The sequence below is a fragment of the Drosophila nasuta genome, chromosome 3, assembly GCF_023558535.2.
Source record: "Drosophila nasuta strain 15112-1781.00 chromosome 3, ASM2355853v1, whole genome shotgun sequence".
In the NCBI taxonomy this organism is placed as follows: Eukaryota; Metazoa; Arthropoda; class Insecta; order Diptera; family Drosophilidae; genus Drosophila; species Drosophila nasuta.
The window spans coordinates 16170503-16184713 of record NC_083457.1 but is presented as its reverse complement, the minus strand read 5'-3'; the positions used below and the strand labels follow the sequence as shown (position 1 = coordinate 16184713).

Sequence of the window (14211 nt, the reverse complement as noted above, 5' to 3'; positions counted from 1 at the left end):
CTTGTGTAGTAGTGAATATGTAATTCCAGATAAATTACGCGGCAGTTGACAAAGTTTTTGGGCATTTGAATAGAATTCTAGATTTGAATTGACCCCACAGCGAGGAGCATGCGAATTGAGTGTGTGAATGAATAAGTAAATGAATGAATGACTGAGTGAGTGAGTAAATGAATAGTGATTGACAAACTGACTGATTGATGTACTGAGGCGAACCCCATCAAGGCAAACGAACGCTTTTGCGCAGCTCTCAAAATCAAATTCATTTATTATTTTTGCGCGCTGCCTGCCGCCGACAACTGATGACGTCGTCTGTAGTTGTAGTTGTAGTTGTATGTTAGTTGTAGCTGTAAGAGTATCTGTAGCTGTAGTCGAAACTAACTACAGCCGAAATTGTATCTGTAGCTGCAGAATCAACTGTATCTCTGTCTATATCTGTGGCATCAACTGTAGCTGTATCTCTGCAGCATCAACTGAGATATATGTAGATGTGTTTATACTATCTTTATCTGTATCTGTCATTGCAAATGTAATCTGTATCTGTGTGCAACACGTGCGAAACTGGTCTGACAGCGCAACCAATTCATTCCATTCCACTTCCCCACTTCCATTTCCATTTCCATTGTGAATTTGAATTTCAACTCGATTCATTCAGTTGACAATTCGCACTCGCTGTGCTGATAGCGATTGAGCTGCTACCGCGAGCATTTATCGCCTCGCCAAGATGTGTCGTAAATCGCCCATTGCGCCACAGTGATAACACAAACACACTGAGCGAAAGCCACCTAAAGCTTCTGCCACCAGTCGCGACGCGTTCGTCGCCGAGTTCACAACTCAGACAAAAAACTCTTCCGTTGCCATGGGCAAGACCTTTGTGGCACTGGGCATCGCCTGGCTGAGTGCTCTTTGCCTGCTGCCGGTGGCCACGCATTGCGACAGTGATTCGTACTACGAAAAGTATTATGCCGCACGCCGTTTCGTGCCCCTCAAACGCAATGCGCCACTCGCGTTCAACATCACGCTCACCATACTGCCCGAGGATCAACTCGCTGCCCACGAGCGTCCCGCTCTAGTTGGTAATCTGGCAGCTCTTGGCGAATGGCAGGCGAATCGTGCCGTACTCCTCAATCGCACCGAGTTGCTCAATGTGTGGCAAGGAACGCTGCTGTTGCCGCAGAACAGCAGCGTCGAGTATCGTTACTTTGTCGGCGCCGTGGCGCGTTCGGGTGGCGTGCAAATCCGCCGTTGGGAATCGCATGTGCATCCTCGTAGCTTCAACACCACAAAGTACGCAGTGAATCGCACCGACGTGCTCAGCATCATCGATGGCGAGCGGCAGTTGACACGCGGCTGGCTACAGAAAGCTGGCAGCATTGTGCAGCTTAAGGTGTTCCGCGAGGCGTTGCAGCTGGAGGAATCAACGCTGCCCGAGGACGCTCATCTGCGACTGCGAGTGCAGCCCGTGCATCCAGAGAATCTGTCGCCCATACTCAGCTCTGCCACTGCCAATGTGGAGTACGTTCGTCTTGTCTACAGCGATAGCAAGTTGCGATCGCAGCCTGAGTTTGGCGTGCGCTACGATCAGTCGAAGGATCTGCTCATGTTTCATATTGCAGTCGATCAGCTGTCACAAGTCGCCTACCAACTGCAGATCTACGGCGAGCAGCAGGACACCGTGCGTCTCTTAGGCACAGCTCAATTGCAGCCGCAAGCTTTGGCAGGCAGCGAAGGCAACTTGACGCTGCCGCTGCTGTCGCCGCTGTGGCAACGCGTTGTGGGTGCACTGCAACTGGAGTATTTGGTGGTGCAACCGATGGTCAATGGCAGCTCGGACTTTCGCACCAGCTTTGTGAACTATTGGCGCCACAACTGGACAGAGCTGGAGATCGGTCATCGTGGTCTGGGCAAAAGTTTATCCCTAACAGCCACAACAGCTGCGCCCCTGATTGAGAACACACTGGCCACGATGCAGGCGGCGGGACAATTAGGTGCCGATATGGTCGAGTTCGATGTGCAATTGACCAGCGATCTGGTGCCCATCATACATCATGATTACTCCATACGGGTGTGCATCGATTCGAAGACTCCCACGACTGCCAACGATCTGACCGAAGTGCTGATCAAGGACATCACGTACGAGCAGCTGAAGCAGCTGAAGACCTATCAGGTGGTTAACAACAAGATCATCGAGTATCCCGCCCACGACAATGTGGAGCAAGTTGAGCAACGACTCTTTCCCACACTTCAAGACTTCTTCGAGAACGTCAACTTAACTGTGGGCTTTGATATTGAGATCAAGTGGCCGCAACTCAAATCGAACGGAGTGTACGAGAGCGAGCAGACGATCGACAAGAATCTGTTTGTCGATCGCATATTGCAGGTGGTGGAACGTTATGGCTGTGGTCGGCTGAACATCATCAAGAGCTTCGATGCGGATCTGTGCACGCTGCTGCGCTTCAAGCAGAATATGTATCCAGTACTGTTCCTCACCAGCAGCGTGGAGAATCCGTTCGTCGATCCACGCACCAGCACCGTGGAGCAGAGCATTAACTTTGCCCAGGCCTTCGATCTGGCGGGAATTGTGCCCAATGCAGTGTTCATCAAGGCTGATCCATCGCTGGTGCAACGCGCTAAGTCGCAGGTACCGCTGATGCTGCTCTGGGGATCGGACCTCAAGGATCGCACTTCGATCGATTGGTTCATTCAGCAGGGACCCAACGGCGTGGTCTACGATCGCATGGATCTTTGGCTGCCGGCGAACAAGACGAGCGCCTTTGAGGTGGAAGACGATCTGCCCGAATTCTTTCAGCTGCAGTGTGCGTCCGCTGGCAAACAGCGCATTCACAATGCGACCATCGAGAGTATCCTGAGTAATGTCAACTTGCTGTAGTTCACTCTGTAGATTTATTGAGAGCAATAAAAATGTGCACTAGAAACTAACGTCAATTTCCTCACTGCGCTTAGCTCGCTTCGGAGCAACTGAAAAGCTGTAAAAGGGATTTCCACATAATTGCTTTTTCCTCGCAGAAGTTTGCGAAGCGGAACGTGCATTGTTTCCCCATTGAGAAAGAGAAAGAGAAGGATAAATTGAAAACACATTTAGTCCTGGCATGGAAAAAGTATCTTTTAAACAGCGGCGCAGTTTTCAAGCGTTTTACATTTGTTTTCGCTTTTTTAATAGTTGTTGTTGTTGTTGCTGTTGTTGTCTTTGCGCTGAACTTGAATTTAAATGTTTAATGAAATCATTGCCATCAACGTGCTCAGTCGCTCACTCGCAGTCCCATTCGCTGTCATGTCATGTCATGTCAAAAGCGACAAACCCCAGGCAAAGTGGTCAACGAAAGGCAACGCAGCTGCCCTGCGGTGCAACATATGCTGAAGCTGATGATGATGCAACTGCAACGGCAACAATCACCCATGTCGGTCCCTCTTTGCATGGGGATTAATAGTTGTGCGCTTGAATTGGGATGTCACGGTGTCGTATACTTGTTGTGGGTATCCATGCATACGAACAACTTTCAGCTATTTGCTCATTTGCGTTTCTCACTTTGCTTTGCTAAATGGCAAATGAGAAAATTATACTTGTATAATAAATCTATTGTACCTACTATACATATACTAAATTATACTATATAATATATATAAAGAAAATCACTATGAATACATTAAGTATACGCGGCGCAATTGCGACGGCAATCAAATGCTAATTAAGTGCAACTTATTTATAATTAGGTTATGCGCTCGATTTAGAATATTTCTGCAGCCAATTATTCTACATCAATTTGTCTCAGTTGGCTATTGTTCTAGTTATAAAGTCATTAAGTAATAGACGTAAAGTCCGAAGCAGTTAAATAAATGAATATGAAAGCAATGTAACAAAAGCTTTGTTCAGCAGCTTGAAAATGGTCAGTAAAGTCATCTTTACTCTTCTCATTTCATTTTCGTTTCTACTGTAAATAAATATACTTTTTTGCCGTTAAAAAATATTTTGAACTGTCAGTAAATATTAAGTATACGCCTGTTGCTCCCTGTGGGCTGTCATAAAGATATCGCCACATTTGTTGTTCTAATCGCATCGTCTGCCAAAGGGGCCATAAATCATTTGAATAAACGTGCGATATTTTGTTTACTATCTGCAGTTATTGATTTATAATGTTTAGCACATGTGAAACACACAAATAGAATTATTATTTCATCGACTTGTTTACAGCAATTTAAGTAGAAATTATTGCAGCGGAAATTTGTTTAATTTTTGACATTCAAAAGTCTTATGTTATGAGGTTTTCCCAAATATTTACGAGTATTACTGAAATAATTGTATACTACTTACTGTTGGCTTGTACTCACCATATCCGTGACCCGATTTTAGAAGTGTATTATAACTTTCTGCCTGCAGGCTAAAGAAGAGATCTCCGACTCTACAAAGTGTATATATGTATTTTACATCAAATATGAAAAATGAATATACCGATATACCAAATAGAACTTGTGGTTTAATTCTTTGGCGTATTAATTCGATTTATTTTAAGAAGAAGTCGAGCACCATCGATTGTAGGTTTCTAACGTAATAATATTAACTTTTCTAATTAAATTAAATTTAAAAAGATCAAAGAGAAGCTTTAAGTCAAATTTAAGGAGTATTTGTGATAAAATATCTATTCATAAGTCACGATTAAATCTGGAAGACTCTAAAAAATGGAAGAAACTAAATTTGCCGTGGAAAAATTTAATATCTTTCATTTAAAGACTTTAGCATAATAATTTTGGCTTTCATAAGATGAAAATAATTTAAAAATATATTTATAAATACGAAATTAAATGGAACTTAGTTTATTTGTACTGTATTTCATCAACCAAAATTAAATTGCGAAACGCCTTTTTGTTGTTACAGCGCCAGCTGATGGACGCTTACATCCGGCAGAAGCGCGCCTCGCCGGGAATGGTGCAGGCAAGTGACCTACAGATCAACCGGCCCATGTCCGGCATGCGAAGCAACAGCCGGGAGCTGCATGCGTACGATGGACCAATGCAGTTCATGGGCTCGACACAGAATCCGGATCAGATACTGAGCAACAATAGCGGCAGCGTCAACCTGTCGACCTCAGTCCACTCGAATCGCAACAATTCGAACAACTTGCGCAGCCTTAGCACAATCAATCAGGAAGGTAAGTCGTACTCACAAGTAGAGAGAAAGAAACTAGTTTTACTTAAAACTGCTCTTCATTTAGCCGACTTGATTGAGGAGATCTCGTCGCATGAGCTGGAGGATGAGGAGAGCAGCCCGGTGACAGTTGTTGAGCAGCCGCTGCCTCCGCTCAGTGCCAACTCGACACAATCGCAGCGCACTCGCTTGCGTCAGCAAAGCTTCAGCGATACCTTGGATGAAGATGACTATGCTAATCGGAATATCTCGAATGTTGCCCCAGTGCGTCCGGCTGGCATCAGTTCGTCCTACAAAGACGATGGTGAACTGGAGGGCAGCAATGGAGCAGGCAATGGCAGCGGCAGTGTTGGGGGAAGCGGCGAGTCCGAGGGCGATGTCATTGGCAACATTGATCAGTTCGTTATGCAACCGGCGCCGCAGGGAGTGCTCTACAAGTGCCGCATTACACGCGATCGCAAGGGCATGGATCGGGGTCTATTTCCCATCTATTATCTGCATCTGGAGCGTGACTATGGCAAAAAGATATTTCTGCTAGGTGGTAAGTTAAATAGTTCAAGTACTCTTCTATGACGTTTTTGTATACATTAAAAAAGGTTCATAAATCAGAAACAAATTCTTGAATCATGATGTTCTGATATTCAAACTGAATTCATAAGCAAAATTCGTAAATCAAGATCGAAATTCCACAAGAATTTTAGATTCTAGCAAATATATTCTTATTTCAAGATCAAATCTTCTTAAAATTAGATTGTTTTTAATATCCTGTGTTTCGAAAGTTATTTCTTTCTATGAAGATTAAAAGATTATTTAAGAATGATTTTAATATTGAAATAAAAAGTTATTCAATCGTAAATTAGAAATCTAAAATTTAGACCTTGCTTCAAGAATTTTTATATCCGCTACCCATAGGGTAGAAGGGTATGTTATTATAACTTTGTGCCGGCAGGAAATGTATGTAACAGGTAGAAGGAGGCATCTCCGACCCCATAAAGTATATATATTCTTGATCAGCGTCAACAGCCGAGACGATCTAGCCATGTCCGTCTGTCTGTCTGTCCGTCTGTGTGTCTGTCCGTATGAACACCTAGATCTCAGAGACTATAAGAGATAGAGCTATTATTTTTTCGACAGCATTTGTTATGTTTGCACGCAGATCAAGTTTGTTTCAAATTTTTGCCACGTCCACTTCCGCCCCCGCAAATCAAAAAAATCGAGCTAGAGTTGCGAGTTTTGGTATATACAATAATTACTGTAGTAGTTATGATTCCTGAAAATTTGGTTGCGATCAGATAAAAATTGTGGAAGTTATTAAAGAAATACTTTTCTATGGGCAAAAACGACTACTTACTAAGGGTCTTAGTTGCTTTGGCTAACAATCTGGTATATTGTGCCGTCTATGGTATATTTTGAATGCGGTACTATATCGATATACCAAATATTCCATTTGGAATATTTTTAGTATTTTTGCAGTATATTTGGTATATTTTGAGAAAAATACCGCAAAATATATTTCTTTTATTCAAAATGGGTAGCGGGTATCTCACAGTCGAGTACACTCGACTGTAGCTTTCTTACTTGATTCAATTTGAAGTTCCTTTCTCAAGAACTTTATTATTATTTATATTATTTTATTAATAATAATTTCATTTCTAGGACGCAAGCGTAAGAAGAGCAAAACATCCAACTATATCGTCAGCTGCGATCCCACCGATCTGTCGCGCAATGCGGATGGTTTCTGCGGCAAGCTGCGCTCCAATGTGTTTGGCACCTCGTTCACAGTGTTTGACAATGGCAACAAGGAGAGCACGGAGAGTCCTCGTCTCGATCTGGCAGTAATCATCTATGTAAGTCAATTGGCATTATCACTTTTATATTTATTATTAATTAACTATTTCCCATTATAGGACACCAATATACTTGGCTTCAAGGGACCACGCAACATGACTGTGATACTGCCAGGCATGACAGAGGATGATCAACGCGTCAAGATCAGCTCAGCGGATCCCAAGCAGCAAGGCATACTCGACTTGTGGAAAATGAAGGTGAGTTGCACTCACTTAATTTCATAATACTCCTTACTAACTAATCTTCTGCTCTTAGAACATGGACAACATTGTGGAGCTACACAACAAGACGCCAGTTTGGAACGATGAAACTCAATCGTATGTGCTCAATTTTCACGGTCGTGTCACGCAGGCATCGGTGAAGAACTTTCAGCTGGTGCACGACTCCGATCCAGAGTATATAGTCATGCAGTTTGGTCGCACCTCCGAGGATGTGTTTACCATGGATTATCGCTATCCTTTGTGCGCCATGCAGGCCTTTGCCATAGCTCTGAGCAGCTTCGATGGCAAGATTGCCTGCGAGTGAAGACGAGCACACACAAAATGTCCTGCATGCAAGGACTTTTCGCAGCACTTGCGATTGCCTTATTTATACTCACTCATTGTTTCAAGTAAATATCTGGAATAAAAGCAACTTTAATGTTCTTCTGGCATTTAAGAGTCAATCCTCGACTCCATCGAGAACTTCAGCCAGTTGCATATATCTTAAATATCTGTATATCTGTCAATTCACAACTCGAATTATATCTACGTAAATGCTGATATTCTCAGTAATCTCCCTGTCTAAATGTTTCACTGCTCAAACGTCAAGTGTATGTAGTATACTTAAAGATCTGTATTTAGCTATTCCACAAATCTAGTCACCCGGCCTGGTAGATAACAAACTAAATATATATATGTATATGTTTAGAGAAGTACATATATAGTAAATTTATGAGATATTGTATATTGACGGCTAACTTCATTGTACCATTTATGCAAAATAAAAATGTGCTCACCGATTTTGTAAAACGGGAAATAATGAAAGAAATCAAAACAATGCAAAATGCATAAGAATTTTATAATTTGAATACAGCTGGCGAGCAAAACGAATATAAAAAAATATATATATATATATATATATATACTCGTAAGCAACTATTTATATTTATATGTATTGATGTGTATCATAAACGATTACTATTAGTCCATAAGAGAGCATTACTATTTGTGCCGAGCTCTTCTTACAATTAAGTCGGAATCTTACGTAGCATATAATTATTTTTCAACATATATTTATGTATGTATTACGAATTAAGAAATTGTCAATAAAAATCAATACAAATCGAAATGCTATTATAAATAAATGGAATTTATTTAACGTAATACAAATTGTCTTTTATTAATTCGAAATAAAAACAAGCAGAAAGTCGACTCGACTGTGAGATACCCGAAAACAGCGCGGTATTATTCTTAAAATATGCCGAATTAATATACCCCAAAAATACTAACATATGTTAAGCCAATGACTTCATTTGGTATAGTACTACATTAAAAATATACCATATTGTTCAAAATATAACTGATTATCAGCCAAATCAACAACGACCTTTAGTAAGTGGGCGTTTTTGTACACACAAAAATATTTCTTTATGACTTCTACAATTTTTTTCTGATTCAAACTACATTTTCAAGAATTTCGAATAATTATTCGATTTTTGTCGATTTCCGGTGGCGGATGTGGGCGTGTCAAAAAATTTGAAACAAACCTGATATGCGATGACAAATTTTTTTCTATTTTAAAAGGATTTCAATTTAGAAACAAAAGTTAAACTACAACTTTGGAATGTTCGGCATCAAATTTGCAATCAATTTGAAATCAATCATGGCTTACCTATCAATATCCCATCTTTTATTACTTAATAACACCTCTTCACCATTAAGTACATTTAGTTTTATTTAATGCCATTAAGTACAATTTCATTTGTATACAATAAATGCAGTATTTCGGCGTACGTCATTTGCTTAAAAACAACAATTGAAGATTATTTACAAAACAAGGTTCAGGTTGAGATTACGTAGTTTGTTACCAGCTAGTATTTCGTTATTAAAAACACGATCACTTCATTGGGATGATCAAATTAAAAAAATGTCACTACTACTGCAAAATAATCACGATCTCACATTTACAAGGGCTTAGAGCAAGTGTTGCTATGATCGCGTTCTAGCTTTGTGCATGCCCCGACTATCTGGAAGCTTGTATTCGAGTGGATCGTAGTCCTCGTAGGCCAATTGCCGCTCAGGCGATGTATCAGGTAACTTGTTGATTTTCTGCAGGCGTGCAATGACAATCTGCAGATGCCGTCCAATGTAATCCTCGCCAGGTGCAAGACGCTGTGCGTATTGCAGGCATGCGGCCGCCTTGGCAAGCCATTTGCGCTCCACGAAGACCACACAGAGATTGTGCAGACCCTGAGTGTTGTGTGGCTCGTTCCGCAGTATGCTACGATAGCATTTCTCGGCAGCATCCAAATCCTTCATGTGATTGATGTAGATGTCACCCAGCAATATCAGACCCTTCACATGTGTCGGATGGTGGCGTATTAATTGATTCAAAAACGGCACTGCATCCAATGGTCGCTTCGTATCTGCCAGCAACAGTGCTAAGTTGAAAAGAGCGCTGCGAAAGTCCGATTTGAGGTGAATGGCGCGCTTAAAGAACTGTTCAGCCTCGTCAACGCTGGACTCATCCATGGCCAGCATGCCCAGATTGAAGTACACCTTCTCGTTGTTGTCATCCCTTGCCAGCACCTGATAGAGACGTTCACGCGACAGTTGACGCGCCTCCTCACCGCCCAGTTCCTGTAGCAGAATGGCCGAATTAAGCAGCGCCTGTTCATGCTCCGGAAATAGTTCTATGGCCTTGTTGAAGTAGACGTGCGCCTGCTGGCTCTTGCCCTGCTCCAGAAACACGACCCCCAAATTGTAATAGATGTCGGCGTTTTCGCTGTCATAGAGCAGCGCCTGCTCGTAAACCTCTTGCGCCTGAGCTGTGCGATTCAGCTTCATTAGTATATCACCGCGATTGATGTAGGCCTGTCAAAAGTGTAACATTATAATGTTAAAATAATTTGTAGCAGCACAAAAGCGGTCTCAACTCACCTGCACATAATCGCTGCGCATGCTGATGGCCTGACGATACAGATGATCCGCCTCCTCCAGCCGTGTTTGGTTCTTGGCTATCAAATTGGCGAGATTGATAAACACATTCAAGTGATTGGGAGCAATGCGTGCATGATAGCTAACGCCAGGCTTGGCCTGCGGAAACAAAGCCTTGGCACGCACATACGCCTGCTCAGCCTCCGCATAGCGCTTCAAATTGTTGAAGGTGCGACCCACGTTAATGTGGGCGCCAATATCATCCGCCTGTATGCGCACCGCCTGCTGGAAATACAAAAGTGCTTCCTCATATTGTGCCTCGTTCTCTAGTGCGTGTCCCACATTATTGTAGAGCTTGGCATTGCGTTGATTCACATGCACACCGGACATGAACAGCGAGTACTCGCTGCGCCAGTCCCAGTTGCGCTGCTGCGTCTTCAACGCATGCGACACCAGCAAAGCAACCAGCGCCAACTGTGCCACACGACGTCCACTGCGGCTCCAACGCGACTGCAGCTGCTGAAAGCCATAGGCAACCAGCAGACAATAGCCCATCGAGGGCATGTAGAGAATGCGCTCCGCTACCACAAAGCCCACAGGAAAGAAGAGATTCGAGGCGGGCAAAAAGGGCAACACCAGCCAGCCGAGGCACATGAGCAGTATGCGCGACTGTGGCAGATTGCGTGAGCAACACGCCTTGGCTGTGAGAGCAGCAAGTCCCAGAAAGGTGCACAACGTGGCCACGTTTCGCACATCCGCAAATCCCTCCAGCAGCGGAACAGTGCCTGTAAAAGAAAATCAATTAAAGAATCTAGAAGAAAATTATATTCATTGCAATCTTACCCATGGTCCAATCACAGCAGAGCAGCGATGGACACAACAGTAGCCAAGAGTTCAGATAGATGAGATAGCCATAGGTGAGCTGACGTATTGGAGTGGGAGCTGATGAGGCGGGATTGTCGAAACGCGTAAAGATGGGCAGCTTGGAGCCCATCACGTAGACACGTCCCACGAGCAGCGCCACTGTCACACTGGCCAAGAAGGCCAAGCGCTTCCATAGCGTTGACGACCCGCGTCTGCTTGGGCTGCCTGAGGACGGCGACGAAGTCTTCGTAGATGGCTGCTCTTCGAACAGACGCAGCACAAAGTTGCACAGATGCAGCGGTCGCAGTTGTTGCACTACAAACAGCTCGTAGACAGCACAGATACCGGCAACCGTGATGCCCTGCTCCTTGCACAGCATTGAGGCCAGCAGGCAACTGGCAAAGCACAGACACAGTGTTGGCCACTTCGTGCGACGTGCGGCACTCGTTGCATGCGCATAGCTGAGAAAGGCGCCTAGGTAGCAGATGGAAGAGAGCAATTCAGCGCGACCAACGACGCCAGTAACGGCCTCGGTGTGCACCGGGTGTGTGGCAAATAGGAGCGAGGCCACAAAGGCGCATGTGTTGAGCGAGCTGCTCGATAGGGTTGAGTGTGGTGTTGTTGTCGTCTCGTCACTGGGTTGCAGTGCAACGCATTGGCGCAGCAAAAGGCGGCAGACACGACGCCACAGCAAACAGACAGCGATGTGCAGCAGCAGGTTGACGAAATGATAGCCGAACGGCTCCAGAGCATGCAGCAAGTAGTTGAAACGGAATGTGAGCACCGTCAGAGGCCGATACGATTTGTGGGACTGCTCCTTGCGCATAGGCGTACCCCAGAAATCGTTGAGGAACACATTCTTCAGCGGTGTGCTCGGTCGCAGATCCTTGTTGTCTCTAATCGCGCTAATATCGTCAAAGACCAAACCGCACTGCGTGCTGTTGTAATAGCACACGATGCACGCAATGCAAATGCTCAGAAATTCGAGCAAATTTCGCTTGGAGCTGCTGCATTTCTCTGTTGTGTTATTGCCACTGCCACCACATCGGGCCCTCTTAGTGCTGCTGTTGCTCCCAGTCCGCTCTCTTGCTGTTGTTATTGCTGTTGCAGGTTGTTGATGTAACTGCTGCTGCTGTTGTTGTTGTTGGTTGGGGTTCGTTGACATGGTTAACTCTTGCGCGCGGTGTCTCTATTTCTGCCACTGACTCTGCCTCTGCCCTTCCCGTTACTTGCTGCGCTTTCCAGTACGTGCAGCGCCTCAATTCATGTATCCATAATTACTTCACGAGACCAAAATTGGAATGTTGTAAGCCAGCTGCCAAAGTTTGCTATGAATGTGTGTGAGTGTTTGTGTCCTTAAAGCGTATGAAAAAGCTTCTACATTGTCTGCAAAAAAAAAGGAATATAAAACAATTAATTATTAAAGTTTAATATAAGATTTATTTGTTAATAGTTATTCCTAATTTAAGTTATCATATCATTGGTAATCTAGTTTCTTAAATGTTTAATTTCTATATGATAATTTCAACTATACATGAAGAAATTATTATATACTATTAGTACTCTAGTTCCTTAAATGTCTTATTTCTAAATTTAACTTATTAAATAAGTGTCAAACTTATCACAAACTACTTACCACACTTGCCACACTTACAGCAAGTTTCAACTAAGTGCTTACAATGTTTTCCCTTTTTTTCCTTTTCAGCAACAATATTTTACTTGAATTTTCTTTCGACTGTTGTATGGCAAAGAACCCGGAAAAAATCAATTAATGCGCAACAAAGTAACTTCGCCCCGGTTACTGTCCTCAATACCAAATACCGACTGCAAACAGCAACGTCCCGAAGTTAACAAAGTTGTAACTGGCGCAGCAGCAACGTCGAAGTCGACGTCGATGGCGACGTCAGCAGCAACAGAGAGGCAGCAGCGACTGCCGGCAAAACTTGCACAGAGAGAAAATTGCAGTGCGAAGAAGTCAAGTAAATGAGAAAAAATGTATTACTGGGCGAGGCCAGGAAAGGTCAGAGCAGGGCAGGACATGCAGTTGGAGTTCATCGGTATGCGGATGTGTGGATGCAACATTTCCAGCAGAAGCAGCGACAACAATGTTGCACTCAATGTCATCGATTTTGTGGCAGCGGCAGCAGGCAGTCAAAACAAAACACCACCAAAGTAAACGTAATCACAAACGTCGCGCAAAGTAGAGAGAGCGAGTGAGAGAAACAGTTAAGCAAACAAAAAGAGAGTGAGAGCGAATACACTCACGCATAAACAGTGTTGTGAGAGAAACTTTGTTGCACGACCGACATAATTCGCACGAAGGACGACGAATTGTATATGGTTGGGGCACGTGTGCCGGCAACACAAGGAAAAGCTTGTTGATTTTTCCCGCCTTTTGCGGCGCATGCTCAACTCGAATCCTTGCACTTTCGTTTTTTGGTGACAACAACAGCACAAACACACACAGCCATATGGGCGCTCTCACGCGCCGCTCTTTCCAAAGTGTTTTTGTAAAATTACTTTGACCGAGATCCCTGCAACTTCGTCAAGGAAGCTGCTGCTGCTGGTAGAACATTGCTATCAGCCACCCCTGATTTATGCCGCGCGTGTTCTCTTTCCACACATGTACATTTTTGCGACGCCATTACATCGCAACTACAACAACAATGAAACCAAAAACAAGCCTATAAATGTTGTACATAACACGCACAGTTTGCATACTTTGTTGCAAATTATTGCAGTCTTTCACTACAATGTTGTCATTGAGTTCTAAATCACTTTTTACATACACTTTAATTGTGACATTTGCTTACCGCATTAAATCCGCAAGTTATGGAGGTAGTTACAGCTAAATTAAATAAAGTTACATTTTAACACAAAATCAAACTCGGCTTTGGCCAATTTGTCTTTCCTATCAGCGTGACCACATCTTATGTCGTAAAATATACCAAGATAAAAATAACCACATTAGTACCAGTTAGTTACACTTACATTGCTGCCAGACAATGATTGAGAATTGGCGCAACTTTTTTAATAGAACGAATTTATTATTAAATACAAAATTAAATAATATTTTTATAATAAAAATGTGTTTTTAAACGCAATAGATTCTTATTAAAAGAAAAAAACTGTTAAATACAATCATTTTGGTCACATTCATGCTTGGAAATCGATATGCACAACCACTTATCGAATATTTAAACT

General features: G+C 43.2%; 3 protein-coding genes across 3 annotated transcripts in view; 2 read left to right on the top strand and 1 right to left on the bottom strand.

Moving 5' to 3' along the window:
- The window catches only part of LOC132792734 (protein king tubby), a 32512-nt gene extending 24191 nt beyond the window's left edge, over nt 1-8321 (top strand). Inside the window, exons 3-7 of the mRNA XM_060802189.1 lie at nt 4889-5162; nt 5226-5699; nt 6815-7005; nt 7066-7203; nt 7262-8321. Coding sequence (XP_060658172.1) covers nt 4889-5162; nt 5226-5699; nt 6815-7005; nt 7066-7203; nt 7262-7531 — 1347 coding nt within the window. The 3' untranslated portion in view covers nt 7532-8321. The remainder of the gene's footprint in view (nt 1-4888; nt 5163-5225; nt 5700-6814; nt 7006-7065; nt 7204-7261) is intronic.
- On the top strand, nt 664-2933 carry LOC132791629 (glycerophosphocholine phosphodiesterase GPCPD1). The gene has a single exon (XM_060800639.1). It carries the CDS (start codon nt 857-859, stop codon nt 2885-2887), a length of 2031 nt encoding a protein of 676 aa, XP_060656622.1. The 5' UTR covers nt 664-856; the 3' UTR covers nt 2888-2933.
- Nucleotides 8322-8917: 596 nt separating the features above from the next.
- LOC132788051 (protein O-mannosyl-transferase Tmtc3) lies at nt 8918-13951 on the bottom strand. Its single transcript, XM_060795344.1, has 4 exons — nt 13821-13951; nt 10987-12393; nt 10147-10928; nt 8918-10080 (listed from the first exon to the last, which is right to left on the bottom strand). The coding sequence occupies exons 2-4, from the start codon at nt 12170-12172 to the stop codon at nt 9196-9198; spliced, it is 2853 nt and encodes a 950-aa protein (XP_060651327.1). The 5' UTR covers nt 12173-12393; nt 13821-13951; the 3' UTR covers nt 8918-9195.
- Between the last annotated feature and the right edge of the window lie 260 nt (nt 13952-14211).